This window comes from Amblyomma americanum, chromosome 7 (genome assembly GCF_052857255.1).
Source record: "Amblyomma americanum isolate KBUSLIRL-KWMA chromosome 7, ASM5285725v1, whole genome shotgun sequence".
In the NCBI taxonomy this organism is placed as follows: Eukaryota; Metazoa; Arthropoda; class Arachnida; order Ixodida; family Ixodidae; genus Amblyomma; species Amblyomma americanum.
In genome coordinates this window covers 127720435-127741554 of record NC_135503.1, presented here as the reverse complement: position 1 = coordinate 127741554, position 21120 = coordinate 127720435, and the positions used below count along the sequence as shown (strand labels likewise).

Below are 21120 nucleotides of genomic sequence, written 5' to 3'. Positions count from 1 at the left end.
GATTGAATGGCCGCGAAAAGTAAGATGGGATTCTTCTCTCTTAAATCAACCCCTTTTTCTGTGGGCTCAACCACTACCGGAATCTCGACCGTTCGTTGCTTGCGATGACTCACCAACTTGAAGCCCTCGTTGTCCACGTCAGCCATATCGGCCACTGACTCGTCACCGTCCACGATCGTTGACTCATCCACACTAAGCAATGAGGTCTCGCTGGACGGGTGGTTGTGTGTATGCTCTGGTCGCTCCACAGCCTGGGAAGCCATGGCCGCCTCTTCCGAGCCAGCCTCCTTTGAATGGCGTGGTCCCTTTAGTCTTGCCGGCGCCGGAGCAGCCGTACTCTTCCCATAGGGACAGTACCGCCTTGAAGATGCTGCCGTCCTCGAATATTCAAATAAAACTAGGCAAATTAAGGAAAATTAGGTAGATGAACAGAGCTCAGGTGACAGGAGATCGTACAACGTCTTCGTCGTCTTCTTCCTCCGAAGGAAGGCTGCACATTCATCCACCCGCGTCAGAACCTATACTCCGTCCACCCTCTGGGTTCTTCCTGTGGCATCCTCCTGCCGGTTTTACATTTTTCTCCGCCGTCGAGATACGCTCCTCCTTCCATGTAGCTATGAAAATCGAAATTAGTTTCTAAGGAAAGGAAAAGGCGCAGTAACTGTCTCACTTATCTTTGTGGACGCCCAAATCGCACCGTAATGTAAGGGTTGAAGGATGGGGTGAGAGAAGAAAGGAAGAAAGAGGCGCGGTAGTGGAGTGCTCCAGAATAATTTCGACCAGCTGGGCATCTTTGACGTGCACTGCCATCGCACAGCCCACGGGCGCCTTTTGCGTTTTGCCTCCATCGAAACGCAGACGCCGCGGTTGGGTTCGAGCCGGTTGCTCCGGCTCAGTAGCCGAGCGCCCTAACCACTGAGCCACCGCGACGGGTGTGGTAACTATCCTCCCCCTTTTTTCACCGTAATCTGGTGGAATTCCCGTGGCAACCACCTTTCAGTTTCACACTCTGCCGCGGTCGTCATACTGTCGTTCTATGGTAAGCGTCCTGTCCCCACCTTTTCACGGTTACTAGCTTCCAGGTGGTTTCCATGGCAACCACCCTAGGGTTGGCATTCCCCTGATCTCCCCATACCCTCTTTCTTCCATGGAGACCCTGCATCGCCTCCTTCGACGGTAAACACCTTCCGGTTACGCTTTCCTGAGATCTAACAATACCCTCATCTTTGCATGGTAATTTCTCTCCTTCCCCGTCGTAACCACCGTTCTGTTACGCCTACTACTACCACTACTACGACCACGACGCGAAACCGGGAGAGCGGGCCCTCAACAGCTGTCACTGCAAAACCGGGTGTAAGGGAATCGGTTGCGGGTATTGGACGCAAGTCCACCCAGCAAGTGCGGGGAAGGATGCAGGAGACGGAAGCACATCGTGTGATAAAAATAGCAGTACCCGAAGCCACTCTTTCCCTCTCGAGTTAACGGGCCGTATACGGGTACGCTGAAAGGTCAGGGTGTACACAAGAATGCTTTTCTGCATCACTACGGCGCCGTGTATCCTTGTGCCATAAGCTTTGTGGGGTGCGTTTTCCGGAAAATTCCTATTGGCGCTAATGGCGACCCACGAAGGTGCGTACTATGTAGGTCCGGATGATGGCGCTGTCGTTGCGATATGAATATTAGCGGAGGAGTACCGAATACTATTTCCTCTCTAGTCAACCTCCTGAACCAAATATCTTATATTCGTTGCGCGTTTGCTTATAAAGGTTATAGCACTTGAGAGGTTCTCTGGGACGTGCTTTTAGATAGGTGTGTGCAACAGAAGTCCCCCCCCCCTCTCATACTAGCCTACACCCGAGTGCTTCAATTTGCCTTGATTTCGGCAGTGTGGGGCATAACCGTATGCAGGGTTTATCGTTGGCAGAGCTAAAGAGGCCCCTATGCACTACGCATAGTCCGCTATTCTTGCAACCGTGTCTCGAAATTATGCCGCTAATTTACCCCTGCTGCTGCAGTAGACTGTCTAGTAGCATGCGCATGTTCCTGGATGTCTTTGGCATGATTGTTTCTTATGCGCCTCGTTTTTCGCCCCATGACTGCTCTGGAACTCTCGCCATCACCTGCGGCATTTTGCACTACATCTGAGATTGCTGCCGGTGTTTCAGGCATCCCATTGTAATAACACACATTCCTTTTTGAAGGACATTGAAGACAACTCCGTCCAGGTATTGTTTCCAATAGAAATTGTTTTTCTGGCTATGTCAGCGTTGTCCGGCGGCAAGAGACACATTTATTGGTGAAAAATTGGATTTAAAAATTTTCCCGCAATCGATTCAAACTCGTTGCGCCCTTACCGAAAAAAAAATGGCGTACTCCACCGCTTTCAATGGAATATCAGCGTAGCCTAGCCCCTCGAATCCGCGTCCAGAAATCGCTCTCCGCGCACGCGCTCTGCATGCTTGATCGGCCGGTGCTGGTGCCACCTGTGTATCGTATTTTCTAGCTTGTACTTTGGGCGAGTGGGTCTTTTTGTGATTAGAAGAAGGTACCCTATCGATAAAAGTCCACTTCCATTTGACCACTGTGTTCCTTTAAATCGAGTGGGAGAGAAGGCATGGGATAGCTTATCCTACAGCTGCCTAGTGCACTTGATGCTATCGCCGCGGCAAAGTTGTTGCGGATTTTTTCGCTCTTTGAATTAAGTTCAGCGCCAGCCAGATTTTCAACGACTACCATGTCCGTTGTCACCACAGCATCACGATGTATTTACTCAGCTAAGAAGTCCAGGACTCTTGGCCATCAATTTTTGAATATTGGAATACTGTAAGGTCTGTTGCAGAAGCATTAAAGTTCCATTCTTCCGAGGCGTAGCCAAGTCTTTTAAACTTTGTCCTTCGGTCGTATCCTCGCAAGACTCCGATAGAAACCCAACGGGGACCGTTTCTTAAGATAGCAAAAGCATTATAGGAAAAAAATTCAAACCTGCTGAGGGGGAATTTGCGAATATATTTATTGTTACAGTGAAAACTTATGACCATATGAAAATATTGCCTTCATAAAATATTTCCTCTTGAACATTGCGCTTTTGCAGCATTTCTGGGTATGAACTAGTCACATAAATCTTCTTTTCCGCGACACTTTCTGGTGGACATGGCCCACCCAAAGGTAAAAAGAAAAAAAATGTGCATAATTTCAGTTCGCGCTTGGTGCCAGCGAGACCAAACCGGTAAATGCCCCGCCCACGGACCATCCGGGTATGATAAGGATGCAGCTGTAAGTGTTGTATGCAATATTTGAATTCCTGTCCAACCTGTTATCATTGTGAGCTTTTATCGCGACCTACCGAATGCTTGTTAAACTGAGGTGCGTTCCGTAGCATTCAGCCTTGTTAAGTATGCTCTAAGACACAATTAGATCTGATCAGCATAATCTAAATAATCAGTGTGTGCAAAATATATCCCACTTTTATATAGTCCATGCTAAAGAGAGCGCAGGAAGACCGCTTTCTTGACAAGGGAAAGAAACCGAACCAGGAAGAGGGGATCCGCATGGTGCGTAGGCAACGTACTGACAACTGGACTTGTCTTCTTCTGGCACAAGACAAGTCTAGACGCAGAAAAGTCCTCTTGTCATAACGTGAGCTACACAACCTGAGGATCATCTCTCCTTTCTTCACTTTGTGTTGTGAATATAGTTGTAAGGCGGTATTGAAACTAAGGTTTTACGGATTTCTGAAAGTGAAACCATGAGAAGTACGCAAATTTATTTTTGTGGGTAGGTTACGCGGCCAGCAAACGCAGAGATCGCTGATAATTCTCATCATCGTTAGTGCAACTTCGTAGCTGAAATCATCCATGAATGTTTAGTGTCACTTGCTACAGCACACATTTTTATTGGAATCTTTGTGTCGATTTTACCTTTAGACTGTTCGGTGTAGCAGCAGTCTCTTCGCGCTTGGGTCTTGAAATATTTTCCTCCCATTTCACAATTTGCTTAGGTGATTATGCCTGCTGGACGGAGACTTTCGGTATTTTACGCATTGGTTTCTTCTGCTAACAACCAAGAGCAACAAGAGAAACCGATAACCGTTGAACTTTCATTTTCCGCTGGAGTAATCGAAGAAACGCCCCATAGAGGATCTGTGCCACACCAGAAAGGAGTTTCGCGCCGATAAACTCTCTTGCATGTGTAATTACGCGGAGTGAGTTACAGATTTAAAGAGAATGCAATCGTCACACGAGAGTTCAGCCATACTACGTACCGCGTACTACAATGTTTTCAATTATTTGCTTTCTCCATGTTAAGATTTTGTCCATTTTTTGCCAGTCTGTGTATTTCACTGTTAATTTACTTTCCTGTCGCCTTGTAGAAAGGGCTGCGGGCTTCGTCAAGCTGCCATTTTCGTGCAGCTGTTACTTGCAGCTTCCTCTATCTCTTTTGGTTGGAAATAAATTATTATTAATTCTACGAACTGGAATCCAAAATAAATACAAGCGCCTTCATGTTGATGGTGAGGAAGTGCTTGTCAACTGCAATGGCTTATAAGGCTTGCTGCTTTAGCACTATAGTCTGCTTTTGGCGAAAAAGCCGCGTGGTCTGTGTGTGTGTGTGTGAAGCCAACAACATCTGCCGGAGGTTGGGGCTTCAGACACGCACACAGGTAAAACGAGCACCCGCCCACTGCCCACCCAGCTCCACCTTGAAGCTGCATCCACCACACATCTCTATACCTCGATAAGACCTGTGCCCACCACTGACTCCCCAATTCAACCCTCCAGAAGGCTCCACCCATCAGAAGCTCATGCAGTGGCAGGTACACGGCGAAATGCAATTCAAAGATGCGACGGGACGGCGATCAATGTAAAAGCGAAATGTGCATCCAATATCGCTGACGGAGATTTCTCGGTCGAAAAAGTCGTATTGACGCCTGTGCATTCTTTAGTGCGTTAGTACCGGTCCTTCCACTCATCCGCTTAGCCGCTGTCTTTGATGTCCCTCTGTGTGCCCGTCGAGTCGTGGGCAACCTGCCTTTGGTGGCCCACCTGCTCTCTAGGTGGCCCCCTTGGCCTTAGGTGGGGCGCCTAGGCCATATGACCTTACCGCGTCATCGCAACCTGCCCACCAGATTTTGAGCTAAGTGGCCACCGTGGCAGGTAGCAGTTCAATCAGTGATTGGCCGGGAATAGCAAGCTGGATCTCACCAGCACCCCCGGTGGCAGCAACTGCCATCGCAGGGCAGTGGCACATCGCTTAACCGCTGTACCACGGCGCCAAAAGTGGTACGAGGACTGCCAGGGACCTATGAATGGAAAGTAGAGAAGAACCAATTCCGCATATAACCTATTAAGGCTGTCGCGTCATTTCGCTAAGGCGGAGCCCTTAATGATCAAATTTAACCAAGCACAACTAGTGCTAGCGGAGCTCTCCGATTTAGCCTTTTTTATTTTCATTTTTTCAATACGTAGTTTGAAAAGGATTAAGATTCAATTATTCTCGCTAACGGTTTTTGGGCAATGCTAATCGCTTGTCTTCAAGAAGGCTGAAAACCTATTCTTTATCATCTCGCCTGAAATATTGGCCTCAAAGCTCGAAACCTATTTGACGCTAATTTTGCCAGCAGCCAAGGCTGGAATACAGTCTAGTCAGTACCTACCTCGACGAGACGCTTATTCACCTGAAGTGGTGTAATATACTCCTGATGGCATAGCTTCTTTGAATGGGCTTTTCTTTGCAGCTGTCAGTGGAGAGCTTGGAACGAGCTAAGGAGAGTCTGCCGGATGGTCTGAGGATCTTGCGCTCCAGGCTCAGAGGGGCCCAGCTGGGAGTGTTCACGCTTGCGTCGCTCAAAGAAGGAGTCTGCTTTGGCCCCTACAAACCCTCGAATGTGGAGGTTAGGGACAGAAATAGACGCTCCCTCGAAGTATGCCAATTTATTCTACACACCTCGTACAAACAAAAGGCCTTTGCGCTCTGATTGTGATGCTATCAAAGTAGCCTGGAGCTTCTACAGCACTGGGTTGGTCACTCTAATACTACTGTCCTCAGATATGAACGTAAACGCAAACAAATATTCATCAATTTATCTTTTCTCTGGTGTACTGTGGTACTCGGATTTCTTTTCACAAATAGTTTTAAAAGATAGTGATTTAAAAGAAAAATATGACACACAGGATGCTCAAAAGTACAAAAATATCATGTAGCGGAAACCGGAGAACTCTTAAATAAAAGAAATACTTTCATTGAGGCACATGGCTTGTAAAAGATTGCGCTCCGGGCTGCACCATTGTTTGAAGAAGTGCACACCAGCGGCGCTATTTTCCAAACACGTACTGAACTTTGCAATTGTCTAGTGCTCGATCATTGGTCGCTGCTCTTAGTGACGTACCCGCTGGAGAACGCGTCACGCTGCTTGTAGCAGAAACACGCCCATGATGCTACTTGCACAAATACCTCCCGTGACCATGTCACACCTGCGGACCGCGCTGAAGCCGATGAGTGACGGAGCATGACAACGCGTTTTGCACGCCTGACGAGCTTTATCGTTTCTAAACTAGTCTCCACAAAGAATTTGGACGGTGATTGTGCGGCGAATGGGCGCAGCGTGGTTCGTGTGACGTGGCCGGGCGGGATGCCGTGACAGGAGGGTGGCTAATTGGAGGCATCGCGTCCTGACCGGTCGCGTTTGTGATTGGCAGTTCGCGTCCCCACCTGCTGTGGCTTTCGTTTATTTATTTAAATATTTATTCAAAATACCATACAGGGCCCAGAAGGGCATTGAGTAAGGGGGGCAAAATAACGAATTAAGTACGATAGAAACAATGTGTTAAATACAACGCGCAGTACAAGGCAAAAAAGTAAAAACAATTATAATGATACAGGGTAAATCGTAACGACAAGACATACATCACCGCGAGCAACAAAAAGTACATAAAGAGTAGTAACAATGCGTCACGTGCGCCCAATACAGATCTAAAGAAAAAGCAGTAGCCATAGGAAAAATGTAAATCGTTGAAACTGCACAAAAACCTAAACATAATACATCAGGAACGAGGAGAAAAAGAACTTATAGTAATAATAGTGATAACAGTTTATTTCCAGGCAGTTGTACATAATAGTAACCAGGCCGCTTAAGCACTGATACTTGTGAGCGTGGCTGGGCAGTACAGCATGATTGCATCAAGGCAAAACTTTGCACAAAAACAAAAAAGAAAACATAATATTGAAAGCACATAAATGTTCAAAAGAAATAAACACATAACGTCGCAAAGGAGCGAGGCTCAAAATAAAGATAGATAGATAAAGAGGAGGAGGGAAAGGCAGGGATGTTAACCAGAAAGGGGTTCCGGTTGGCTACCCTGCACTGGGGAAGAGGGATTAGGGGACTAAAAGGAGGAAGAGAGAAGGAAAAAAAGGCATAACACACACACACACGCACAACGCTGTCACAATTTGTCACTCAATCCAGTCGCTCTCAAGTAGGCAAAGAGTGCCTTTTATGTCTTGAGGGCAGTCGACTGCTGTGGCCATGGACCGAGGATCTTTTGCTCTGTTAATCGGCGAGGTTCGAGGCGGTCCAGGGCACAACACAGTGTATGTCTTGCACTCGCAAATGCAGGGCACTCACAGAGAAGATGAGCGATGGTCTCCTCGCAACCACAGCTCTCACAGGCAGGGCTGTCTGCCATCCCCATCCGGAAAGCATAGTGATTGGTAAATGCAACACCGATCCATAAACGGCATAACAGTGTTGCGTCGCGACGTTCTAAGTTACGTGGAAGACGAAGGCGCAGTTCAGGGTCCAGTGCCTTGAGGCGGAGGTTGCAAAACTCTCCCGTGTTCCACGCTAAAAGTGTGAGCTCCAGCGCCAAAAGGCGAAGCCCACACGCAGCGTCAGGTCTCGATATTGGGATCCTCACTGGAAGTCCGTTGTTGTGAGCAGAACGCGTAGCCGCATCGGCCTGGTGATTATCGTTAATACCACAGTGTCCTGGCAGCCATTGAAAAGTGATGTAATGACCTTTGGAAACGGTGCCGTGGTACAGTAGACGGTTCTCAGCAACAAGTTGCTCCTGCGACCCGCAGCGTAACCGCAGCTTGCAGGACTTGAAGGGCTGCTTTAGAGTCAGTGAAAACCGTCCAGTCATGTGGAGGTTCTTGACTGATGAACTCTACCGCAGCCCGTAAGGCTGCGAGTTCCGCACCAGTGGAAGATGTTGGATAAGTCGTCTTCACTTTCATGAAGATGGATCTGGCCGGTATCACCACCGACCCCGCAGAACTGGTCTAGTGAACTGATCCATCTGTGTAAATATGTATTCGGTGACTGTGGTAAGAATGCAGGTGATTCAATGTCAGTTGTTTGAGAGTGGGCAGTGATACACCAGCTTTCTTCGTAATGCCAGGAATATAGAGGTGAACCCGAGGTTCATGAAGACTTCATAAGGGTGAGCACGGTCTTGACGCAGTGGTGAACTGCAATGGAAGATATGCGCGATGGGCTTCAATGACTTTGGCGAATGCAGTACGCGGCCTAATTATTGGGAGTGTTGCGAGGTGACGACAGGGAACCCGTGTGAGGTGCCGAATATGTGTTCTCATGGTGTCAACAGCAATGTATGTAGTAACAGGATGTTCCCGGACAACAAAAACAGTTGCTGCTGTTGATGCACATTTAGGCAGTCCAAGACAGATACGGAGAGCTTGCGCTTGCACACTTTGAAGAGTTTTGATATTTTTTTTTCTAATGGAACTGAATATCGAAAGACTGTACCGCATGTAGCCCAGAAATAGGGAACGGTACAGTTGTAGCATCGAGCGCACTGATGCGCCCCAGTACTTCCCCCCGAGGAAGGAGAGGACGTGGACAATCGAAATTAGTCTCTCATGTCGTAGATATGTGCACTCCACGAGAGGTTCCTGTCGATGACAACACCAAGGAATCTGTGGCTTCTCTCATAGGGAATGGCTTCGCCATTGATGCGAATGGTGTAAAGTGACATTATATTGCGTGCGAACACCACAAGTGAACACTTTTCGGTCGAAATGTTCAGGCCGTGCAAGCGAAGATAAGATGTCAATATCGATGCCGCTTTTTGAAGTCTTGCATGAACTTGAGGACGGGTGACCCCTGATGCCCAAATACAGATGTCGTCTGCATATACCGAGATCTGAGCAGATTGTGGCAATACGTCGACCAGGCCGATAAGAGCAAGGTTGAAGAGAACTGGGCTCAGCCCTCCGCCCTGAGGGACTCCGCGCGAATTTCGGTGTAAGGACGTTGGTCCGTCCGCAGTCAGGACAAAAAACGACCTCTCTGATAAATAGCTGCGTATCCAGCTGAACGTACGCCCTCCGATCTCAGCAGCTTCCATTGAGTCCAAAATGACCTGATGCGTTACGTTGTCGTACGCGCCCTTGATATCCAGAAACAATGCCACGGTCAATCTTTTCAAACTTTTTCTGTGGTGCACCGACGTTACAAGCTCAACCACATTGTTGATAGAAGAGCGGCCCCGTCGGAACCCAGACATGAATGTTGGATAAATCTGATATCGCTCCAAGTACCATTCCACGCGTGTGAGCAGCCTTCTTTCCATGACTTAGCCGACGCAGCTGGCGAGTGCAATAGGACGGTATGATGAAAGGTCGAGCAGTGATTTCCTCGACTTAAGAAGTGGAACCAGACGACTGGTTTTCCAATCATGAGGAACTATGCCAGCAGTCCATGACTTGTTATAAGTGTCCAAAAGAGCCCGTCGAGCTTCTTGGCCAAGGTTGGCAAGTGCGGAGTACGTCACACCATCGGGCCCTGGTGATAATGACCTTCTACAACAAGCCAGCGCAGCATCAAGTTCTTCCATGGAGAATAGTGCATCCATCCGAGAATCCCGTGAGGGTGGAAAATTGTTGCAGTGCAGCGTTGCGCCTGGATTCGGAGGGCTTGTTATTCTTGCGCAGAAATCTTCGGCTACCTTAACCACACGGCGCCTTTGGTGGAGCGCTACGGATTTGAACGGGTAGCGCTGTTGAGGGTACGTGCGAAGACCCCGAATTACACTCCAAACGCGTGACAAAGGCTTCCGTGGATCAAGTGTTTGGCAAAATGTCGTCCACCGTTGTGTTTGCAGTGCCTGAATTCAGCGCTGAATCTTCTTCTGTATGCGCCTAGCATCTCTTAGGTCTAGGCGCGACTTTGTGCGTCGGTATCTGCGCTCTGCCCTGCGCTGTTGTGATCGCAGTCGCTGCAATTCGAAGTCAAAATCGGTGTAGTTAGCGACAGTGTTAAAGGGGCAGGTGACGTGTTCCATGGCCTCCTTAATTTTTTGTTCAAGACCGGTAGAGAAGCTCTCTGCGCAAGCAGCTTCCATAAGTAATTTAAAAACTGTCCAGTCAATGCGCTGCTTACACGTGGCTGTGGGAAATGCGGAATGGCCGGTAATAATCAGATAGGTTGGGATATGGTCGCTACCATGGGTTTCTACATCCGAAAACCACCGGACGCTGTTGTTAAGGCACTTTGGAACGAAAGTCAAGTCCAAGCAGCTGCTATAAGTCACCCCTCGTATATAGGCCGGACTTCCGTCAATCAGGCACTGGAGGTCATGGTCAGAGATGAAGGACAGAAGTTGTCTTCCCCTAACGTCCATCCTAACGCATCCCCACATGGTGTGATAAGCATTGAAGTCACCCATAATAACCCATGGAGCAGGTGTAGCTGCCATCAAACCACTCAACCTTCTGGCGTCGAAACGACTTGATGGCGCAAAGTACACCGCCAGTAGCGTAAACGTCAGGTCTCGGCTCTTCACTGTCAGGCAAACGTACTGATTGTCTTCGTTCGGAGGAACTGAATGTTGCACATATGTAAGTTTTCGTCGAATGTAGACGATGGATTTGCTGGATCTGTTGCACGTGGGTGAAGAAAATGCCTCGTAACCGGATATTCGCAAAATTGCCGGGGTCTTCGTTTCACAAATCACAAGAATGGGGAAGTGATTCTCATAGACATAGTGCCGTAAATCGGAAATCCTGGACTGGAGCCCACGAGCATTCCATTGGAAAATTAAAGCTTGCTTGACTTTCTTTTGAAAAGACAGGTCCGAAGGAGCCATGATGCCGTCTACTGTAGAGCCGCAAGAACTGGATGTAGCGCGTCCAGCACTTTAAGTGCGCTAGTTGCTGCTGGCGTGCGTAGGCTGGAAAGCAGAGCACGCATGGCATTCATTAGTGACGTTAGCATTGCAATCGCTTGCATATGTGGGCCATGGCCTTGATCGTGCTTGTTGGCTGGATCAGTCGTAGGCGCTGCACACTGCCCTAGGGCGCCAACATCCCTGACGCAGTAGGCGTTGAAGGCTTTGGCAGTGGTGGCCAAGTTGCATCTGATTCAGCCTCACCAAGCGCCGGGCTCCCTTGATTTGGTACGGTTTTTGGTGGAGGCAGACAAGCTGCAGTTGGGTTTGGGGCATTAATGTCAAATGTGACTGCTTTCTTTGACGACCTTCGGCGGCGCGAACGACGTCGTCGCACCTTTGCGGCGGCTTGTTTGTGCGTAGAATGGTCTCGCACCATTTGCTTCAGTACCGCCCGCTCGGTCTTTAGACGGGGGCAGACTTTCGAGGAAGAGTCATGTGGGCCGTGGCAGTTGGCGCACTTCAAGGTAGTCGCGCGACAAACATCACCGCTGTGTGACTCGGAGCATCGCGGGCACACGATGGAGTTGATGCAGACGCCGCTCACGTGGCCGATCCTCATGCACTTCCTGCATTGAAGTGGCTTAGGCACAAAAGGTCGAACTGGATGACGAAAGTGCCCAACCTTCACGTACGATGGTATGCAGTCACCCTTGAAGGTCAGCTTGATGCATGTAGTTCTTCCTAACCGCTGAACTTGAATGGTGAAAATGCTGTTGGTTGCCGGCTTGATCAACATGGGTAAATCTGCATCACAGATGGCGATGTCGACGTTGTAGATTACGCGAGCCGTAGTGCCGCTGTCCTGGAGAATAAGGGGGCGTACACCGAGTTTTGTGATTGCGGTTAAATTCTCTAGTGAACTTCGCTACACAACATCAATGGCAATGACGTTTTTGAACGGCTTGATTCTGACATATTTTATGCCTCCCGGTACGAGGCTCTCCAGATAAATAGAGATGGCTTGCCTGTTCAGTAGGTTCAAGTTGTCCGTTGAGTTCAACGGCACAAACAAGGCTGTATGCGCTCAGGAACTTCGCGCCGTGATGATCGTTGGTGTTCTTAATGAGGACACCGGTGACGTACTCCATGAGGACGATTCGGCTTGTCTACGCAGTCTGCGCTTGGCCTTCTTGCCAACAACCGGTATGAAACCGTCGTCGGCCGAGGACGAGGAGTCTTCACTTGGCACCGAGTACACAACAGTGCCCTGGCTGCTCGAGTCACTCTGGCGGTGAAGGCGCTTCCTCTGGGCGGCTGCTGCCGACCCACCGGGTTCCAATAGAGACACAGCAGCCTCCACTTCCATCGCCGTGGCAAACAGGGAGCGGCGCCTCCCTGATTATAGCACAAATTACCAAAAAATTGCACAGACGTGAAGGCAGCGTTCTGATACAGAACCGGCTGAAAATAAGGTGTTAGTCCTGGCATAGTCTGTGAACAAGATTGTATTTTCCTCAATACACATAAAAAAAACCAAGCAGGGCATTTTTTTTAACTGAATTATCTTTTGAGCACTAGATGTAATAAAAAGAGCATTGTTCCGAATGAATTGTATGATAAGGGCAGCATGCGAAAAGCTGATGGTGTCATGCATTTGACTGCACAAATGACCGTATAAATGCCTTAATTTTTCGAACAGAGGTGAAGGTGTAGTCGGTTTCAAATTTGTTGAAACATGAAGGTACATAAAATGTGAGGGTTCTCTTTCCATAATTAATGTACACACGTGGAATATTGAATTTCGTTATGTGGCGTAAGGGTCGTGTTTTCATATTTTCCACTTTGAAAGAACATGAGGAATTATGTTTGTATAAAATATCAAATAAAAGCTTTTTCTATGAATAACATATTAAAACGATTCATGCTAAATAATACATGTTCACTATGAGACTGTGTACCATATGACAGGCTGCATGCATTTGTTTAATACACTATTTATTACATTTAATTTGTATGTGGATGCAGAACCATAAATAGTGAGACCATATCTTAGTACAGATTCACCTAAGCTCTTATACACCATTTTTCGTATAGGCGCATAACATAACGATCTCAGAGAGTAGAGATGTGCACATACCATTCTCAGTTTCTTTGCAACTTGCGCGATATGGATATTCTAAGATAGTGTGCTGTCGAATGTCATTAGTAAGTATTTTGCGCCGTCTATTAGTCGCATTGGGATAAATTAACAATTCTCGGAAGAAGAGTTATGTAAGTAAATTGGCTTGGTATTTGTTAGGACTTTATGAGGATTGCGGAAACATATAAGGTTTGTTTTGACTTTGTTAACGACTATTGCACTGCTTGAAAACCAATACAGCACGCCCTTTATATCTGTTTGAAGTATACCTCCGAGTTCGTTATAAGACTTTCCTGGTAGTACAAGGGCCGTGTCATCTGCGTACAAATAGAGCTTGAATTGCAGCGGCAAACTGGCAATTTAATTAATGTAAATATTGAATAAGAGGGGTCCTATAGGTCCTAATAGGACCGACCCTTGAGGTACTCCTGATTTGATATCCTGTTGGCGATCTTTGAAATAACGGCAAAAGAATGAGCGGTAGGGCCCCCTGAAACCAAACTTATCTATTTTATGTAGCAGAAGTCGATGATTAATCTATCAAATGCTTTTTGAAGGTAAAGAAAAAGTGTTAGAGCAATACAGTTCTGGTCAATTTCCGAGCAGATGAAATCCTTAGTCTTCTAAAAAACGAGTCGTGTTGTATCCTGGTCGAAAGCCGTATTGAGCTTGGCTTAGTAATTTATACTTTTGACAGAATGACACCATGTTCACATGCACAACTTTTTCAAGGATGCAGGCAATAGATGAAAGGATACCAATTGGTCTGCAGTTATCGTAAACACTTGGTGATCCTTTTTTAAAAAGGGGCCTTACTACGCTGGTTTTCAATTTATTATGACTATTGCCTGTTTTTAAGGTTTCGTTGATGACGGGAAGCAACACTGCTTTTAGTTTATCAAAGTGAACAACAATATTTCTTATTCTAATTTCATCATAGCCAGATGATTTCGTTATTTTTATTGTTTTTACTATGTTCCAAAGTTCACTCTCTGAGATAGGAGGTAGGTAAGCACAATGAGCATTTGAGTTATTTGCTGCGTTGTGAGCACCATACAAAGTATTATGTGGAAGTAATTTCATCACCGAGTCAATGAAATGTCGGTTAAAATCTTCAGCCAGTTTCTTGCTTTCAACATTCGGGAAAGCTTGTTTTATTGTTTCATCTATTGGTTTCTTGGGACTCATGTACATAAGAAAAGAAAAACTTCGAGTCGCCAGAGATGCAGGGACACGTGTTGCACGCCTAGGTGATCTTCCTGGAACCGTGTTTACTATACTCCAGATTATTCCGGAATTGTAACGAGAAGCGGAGAATTTCTGTAGGTGATAACGTTTTTTAGCCACTTTTATTTTCGCTGTTATTTTATTTCTGATTTGTCGAAATTCTTCTTTAGTACTGTTATGAACGGGATTTTCCTGGAGCTTTTTCTGCAGTTTGGTTTTAATGTAGCAAAGTTCAGGAATTTCTTTGTCAATCCATGTATTGCGGGGGTTTCTTCGTTTTAGCTTAATTTTCCTTTGGGAGTTGCGGTATATATCAGCAAAACTTTGTATCAATAACTCATACCATGTTAAATGATCCGCACATATGGTCCTGTCCCAGTCAAAAGACATTATTTGTTTATCGACATAAGCATTGTTCAAAATTTACTTCTCCTGAAACTGCTGGCCGGATTGGTCAACATCTTCCAAAACTGCCAAGGCCACAATATAATGGACCGTTACTTTTTCGTTAATTACACACACGAAAGAACTGCCTTTATACAATTTTGTACTGATATGGTCAATACAGCTTTTTGTAAAACGATTGCCTAAAATTTCTTCACGTGTATAACTTTGAATGTTATTTTCCAGTCCGAAGCTTGCTAGTAAGGTCAGGTATACGACACTACCGTTTTGTTTACATTACAGATATCTAAATGAAAGTCACCAGCCAGAATAACTTGTTCTGATCCATGGGCATGAAGGAAGCTCGAAAGCTCTTCTAGAACAACTGCTATGTTTTTATTTGGTGGTCTATATACTGCACATACTAAGAATTCATCTGCACCTTTTGTAACATTTAGAGCAATCACTTCTGCTTCGACAAAATCAGTTTGCACTGTTCGCATGTCCAATCATTATTATCAAACATGAGTATATCGCCGCTTATTTGGTTTTTCCTACATAAAGACAATGATTGAAAGCCCATTAATGAGAACTGGAAGCATTCAGGTTTGCTAATATTAACCTCGGTCAGGATAAGAGTCTGCAGGGATGGCAGAGCTTTTTGCAAGAGTACCTGTAGCGTGTCCCAATTTCTTCGTAAACTCTTTATATTGACGTGTATTAGTTCAAGGACGACATCACTTGACATTTCACTCGCCCATTCTCTCTTCTTCTCCCAATCACTTACAAAGTTTGCGCTATCAGCCATTTCATATCAGTTTGGTTAAAGCTTCTTCACTTTCGATTCAGATCACGGAATCGCCTTCTTGATTTCTCACAAATATCCGCCCATTGCGAGCCCAAACGAAGCGGATTGTTTGGTCGCCCTTTGTTTGGTCATTCAAAGCAGCCTCTTTATAATTGCGGTAAGATGTTCATTAATGAAATTATCTTCTTCCCTTAAGCTGGTTCTTTTCTCAGTCCATTTATCTCTTACTTTTCTTCTGGCAAATCGCACTAGGATTGGTTCTGCACTGCTGGATTTGGTTTTGATTCTGTTTATTGCCTCAACGTCCTCATTCATTGGTACAGAAAGTTCAAGATTCTGACCTATGGACCGCAAAACTGCTCTTAAGTCTTCATGGCCATTATCTTTGACACCGGGTATTTCCAGGTTATTTCGCCTGGAGTGCAGTTCCAGCCTGTCCACTTCTTGTTCCACCATCGAGAGGCAAGAACACTTTTCTAATAATTGTTCTTTTAGATAAGTAGTCTTTTCTTTCAGTTATTTTATTTCAGTTCCCTGAGAAAAAGAGTTAATAAATGTGGTCGTGTTTGAATGGCAGGATTTCAAGGGATGTCTCAGTTTCACGGATTGTTAATGCTTGTGCTTCAAGCTTACTGTTAGTTGCCTCGTGCTTCGCCAGTTGTTCTTCTTGCTTTTTCTAATGATATCAATGCGACATAGATTGACGTCAAGCTTAGCCATAATAGTCAACGAGTGATCGTCCAGACTACCCGCGTTGCCATTATCAGTTTCTGCACAGGCCAGCTTTGATTTTTTAGAATCGCAAGTTGGACAAGACCGCTTTTGTAGCTTATCAAGATTCATTTGCTTCAAGTTGGTTTTTGATACGTCCGAGCACTTCCCGGTGTGATACATGTGCTTGCATTCGGTACATTTTAAGTACTGGTTTTATGACGAGATTGAAGACATACAAGCAAGGTAATCACGGTCAGGCATTTTTCACTCAAATACAGGGGCAGTCCGGCGGAGCAATAGGCTAAAATATGAAACAACAAAGGACAATCTTACATAGACAGGCAAAGTAAAATGCGTCAGCTGAGCCTAATGTACTCCGCCGGACTGCAACTGGTGTCCAGAAGCTTGCTGGTTTTAAGCGCAGTCGAGCAAGGTCTGATGAACAAGTTGGCTGCTCTCCTCATGACGCATTTCCATGCCTTGATGTCGTAGCGTCTGCCTCTGCTTGAAGGTTCCGGTCAGGCCACGTGTGTCCACAGCAGGCAGCTTCGAGTCTCGACGACCTATACAAGCAAAGTAAAATGCGTCAGCTCAGCCCAATGCACTCCGCCGGACTGCAACTTGTGTCCAGTAGCTTGCTGGTTTTAAGCGCAGTCGAGCAAGGTGTGATGAACAAGTTGGCTGCTCTCCTCATGACGCATTTCCATGCCTTGATGTCGTAGCGTCTGCCTCTGCTTGAAGGTTCCGGTCAGGCCACGTGTGTCCGCAGCAGGCAGCTTCAAATCTCGACAATATAGGCAGGCAAAGTAGAATGCGTAAGCTCACCCCAATGCACTCCGCCGGACTGCCAATGCCGGACTGCCTTATGGGACAGGAGAACCTATAACAAAACACCATTTCGTTAAAGAAAATGTTTGTGCAGTTGGTCTTGGAAAGGTTGGTGGTAGCAGATAGATGCGATACTGTGGGGAAGATTCTTCCAAAGAGCAATGGCACGTGGAAGTGCAGGTGAATTGAAGGCTTGACCTCACGGAAAAATGAAACTGATCGTTAGAAAATAAGGCCATATGTGTCTCATATTTCGATACAACGGGAAGACTCTAAATATGCTAGGAAACTTGCCACTCTGAGCAGAATATTTTAATAACGAGTACAACCAAAAACTGAGCATATTTGCATGAACAAAATTATTCTAGCTCTTAGGATGAAACAAAAACTACAGGGAATGTTTACTGCATTAGAATCATTGCGAAAGCACGAATTTGTGCTACATAGAAGACGGCAATAGGCGGGCAGTCCCGCGGCACAGAGCGCTCGTGCTAGGCCAGCTGCTGACCGACAAGAGAAAAGACAACGGACTATTTTTCTCGCGGTTGGTACCCATCGGATTTGTGCTTATGAACTAAAAACAGAAACATTGTTGGATTCTGTCGTTCTATGCGGTCATAGAAAGGACACCTGTCTATGGGCTGGTTTTATTACTCAAAAATATAGATTTGATTACGGAGCTCATTCTGCTTTTACAATAGAAGCATTCACAAACGCCTTTTATGCGCCTGAAGGGCAATGCCTTTCGCGCTCTTCGACATAGTTGTAAGCTTTATGCCCCGCACCCGACTCGCTGTACATTCGCTTGAAGCAGATTTCTTCAGAGTACATATCACTGCACTATGTAACATAAGGAAGCATCAAAAGCGCTTTGCATGCTTATCCCATTTTACCTGCTCTAATTTTTACAATTATAAAAGGAATAATCGTTCTAGTAAATATTTAAACATACTGACTGCGCCAGCAAACGGCGTAACATACACTACGTAATGCCAAAAAGTGGAAACATATTGCAAGGTGCACCTAGAACGGAGAAGACTGTGTTAGATGTGCCTCAGCGTTGGAGTTTCCATTCTTTCTTGCAAAAGGTGAAGAGTATGTGGCTTCTGGAAAGTGTTATAACATTCAAGTTGCTTCAACTAAGCCCGAGCTGTTTACCGCCGCTCGCCAACTTAACACGAATGCTCGAACAGGAACCTTGTACTAACATTAGCGGCGCGGAGCGATGGCCGCTGTGTCCGAGGCCGTGATGCACGGTGTGTTCCTGGCTGTCGACGATAGCGGATGTCCTGCAGCCACCCTAGCATCGCCTCGGACCAAGCGGCTATCGCTCCGCGGTGATAATGTCTGTACAAGAAACTTGTTCGAGCATTCGTGTTAAGTTGGCGGGCGGCGGTACTCTGTGGGGCCTTGCTAATAAAAGCAATGAAGTGTATATTCTCATAGAAGCACGCTCGAGTTTTTAAATGTCATTCCACCCCGCTCTACTGGCGCAACTTAAGCCACTGAGTTTCACCTTCCACTGTTTTCCAACAAATCACTCAAGAACTGCTTAAACGTGTTCGCGGGATTTCACATGTCTATACCTCGCTGAAAATGACTGTGGAACTGAATTCCGTGATATTTAATTCCCGTTTCTGTTCATTAGGTCGAGGCACAATCGTGGTTAATAATGTGGGGTAGCAAACCGAGCAATCACAGGCACGGCCTCTCTGGATGCGGCGTGTCACTGTGTCTCGCGGTCCGAACATGCGCGGGTAGCGTCAAAGAAGCTTGGCAGCTATCTGAAATGCGTCATCGCGCTCTGTCATTCCTCGGCTTTTGTGCCGGTCTGCCAGCGCGGCATGGGCGTCGGGCAAGTTTCGTCGAGTAAGTGGCATCATGGGAGTAATTCTACCCCCCCCCCCCCCCCTCCCGACCACTGTAACGTCATCGCCAGAGCCTGCGTCACCGGAGAGCAACTACCAACAGGACAGGACCAAATAATATTAAAACGAGATGAAATGGTACAAAATACAGCCCGTGAATATTGCACTGCACGCACATGTTCCGGGAATAACAAAAACTTGAATGTCCACAGAACAGCGCGTCAAAAAAAAAAGCGCCATTGTTGTGGGACCTTCTGGAGAAAACAGGAGTTTCCCTTGATCTGTGCCGTGTGAACCGTAATGGCCCGTTCGTGTTGTTTTTGAACAATTTATTTGCCCCAACAGGAGCAGCGGAGCAGGGAAGAATTGCCGGCTGCTGACAGCGGCCTACAGCGTGCGATCTGGATGCGCTTCGTGAACTGCGCTCCTACCGAGGACCGTGCGAACCTTGTGCCCCTGAGCAAAGATGGGGCCGTCTATTACAGCATGTGCAAGACAGTGGGAACAGTTGAAGAACTGCTCGTGTGGTGCAACGGTAAGTCGCCGACGCTTTGCAACCACCAGAGTTGGAAGAAAGGAACCACTGGGTATTCACATGTTTCCGGATGCCATGTATCTGTTGTTCTAACAATACCCTGCTTGTCTTATTATGCCGGGAAGGATAAGCGCAACTCCAGGGAGTGCCCTTAGTGAGATGCTCAATTTCTGTCCTGATTCCCCGGGAAGCGCTTACTAAGACAGCACTAAGAAGATAGCAAATGAAAGCCCCGAAGCCCTTCTGCATTCAATCCACCTGCGAAAGATGAGCAGGGTTACGTCATTTTATGTCGCATTTGCACTGACGCTTTCCGACCAATCAGAGGTGCCACTTCCAAAAACTTCAAAAAAATGCCACAAACCGAAAACCGAAAGTCGACAGATCAGTGGTTACGGCTGCAAAGGGCAAGTTCGGGCCTACCTCCCACCGAAAGGCAGATCGTGCAGATGCTCTTCCCGGCATCGCGCGCGGTTGATCCTCGGCACGACGAACGCGTACACTCTGAGAAAAAAGGTAGTAGTAGGCTACCTAGTCACTTTGGGGTAGTAATTAACTCTTTGTCGCAAATGTTACCATCTTATTAGTAAGTGACGTTTGTAACGGGAAGGTTAGTAACAGTTACTAACCCATGGAGTTAGCAATGGCTGCTACCTGCCGTTAGGAAGATTAGTAATGGCTGTTACCTAGTCACTAGCTGCAGCTAGTAATGGCAAGCATATATTACACTCTTAAGAAAAAGGTCGGAGAATTCACTGAGTTACTACTAACCAGTTACCTGTCACTCAGATCACTACCTTCTTAGTAACTGGACGTCGTAAAAGTAGAATTAGTGAAAGTTACTATTTAAACAAGCTAGTGAAGAGCACTACAGTCGCAAACAAAAAGTATTTACTAAGAAAATGGGTAGAAACTTTTCGCATATGTTCCTAGGTTGTTCGTACGCTGTGCTGGCGTGGCTTATTAAACTTCTGCATACTGGAAAAATAAAGAAGCTACATGGTGAATTTGGCTAATTCCCGAAACTAGTCAGTGCTATCACGGCGTGCTGGCCATAAACCACACACTTGGCTTTAGGCTTATTGCGCATTACACGTACAAATTGTGCAATGTGATGGCGCCAAACAACCTTACTGGGCGCACAGAAAGGTCCAGAATGAAAAAACAGCACCAACCAGAAAGGGCCACTCACGCGCGGCACGCGCTCTGCGCGTGCACAGTGTTGTTGTTGTTGTGACTGGTAGAAGAATGGAAAGAGGAGAGATGACAGAGACCTAGGGGTAAAGACTTAAAGAAGAGACGCGCGTCGCAAAACCGCGTCCGCCGAATTCCGTGCACAGGCACATCTTTCTCACTCTTATAGACTCCGTAAATCTGACTCTCAATTACGGGCTAGTGTCTCTTACCCGTTGAGCTTATACAGGCGTTAATTATGAAGTCAAGATTGTAGAAACAGCTTATATGGTCTACCTAAGCGCACG

At 46.5% G+C, this 21120-nt stretch overlaps 1 protein-coding gene across 3 annotated transcripts in view; it reads left to right on the top strand.

Moving 5' to 3' along the window:
• LOC144097444 (histone-lysine N-methyltransferase PRDM7-like) overlaps positions 1-21120 on the top strand; it is a 57378-nt gene that overhangs the window by 26963 nt on the left and 9295 nt on the right. For 2 of the 3 annotated variants that reach the window (XM_077630163.1, XM_077630161.1), the window contains 3 exons: positions 3197-3273; positions 5735-5890; positions 19450-19639. In XM_077630163.1, coding sequence (XP_077486289.1) covers positions 3197-3273; positions 5735-5890; positions 19450-19639 — 423 coding nt within the window. The remainder of the gene's footprint in view (positions 1-3196; positions 3274-5734; positions 5891-19449; positions 19640-21120) is intronic. The other variant, XM_077630162.1, reaches the window with a different exon arrangement.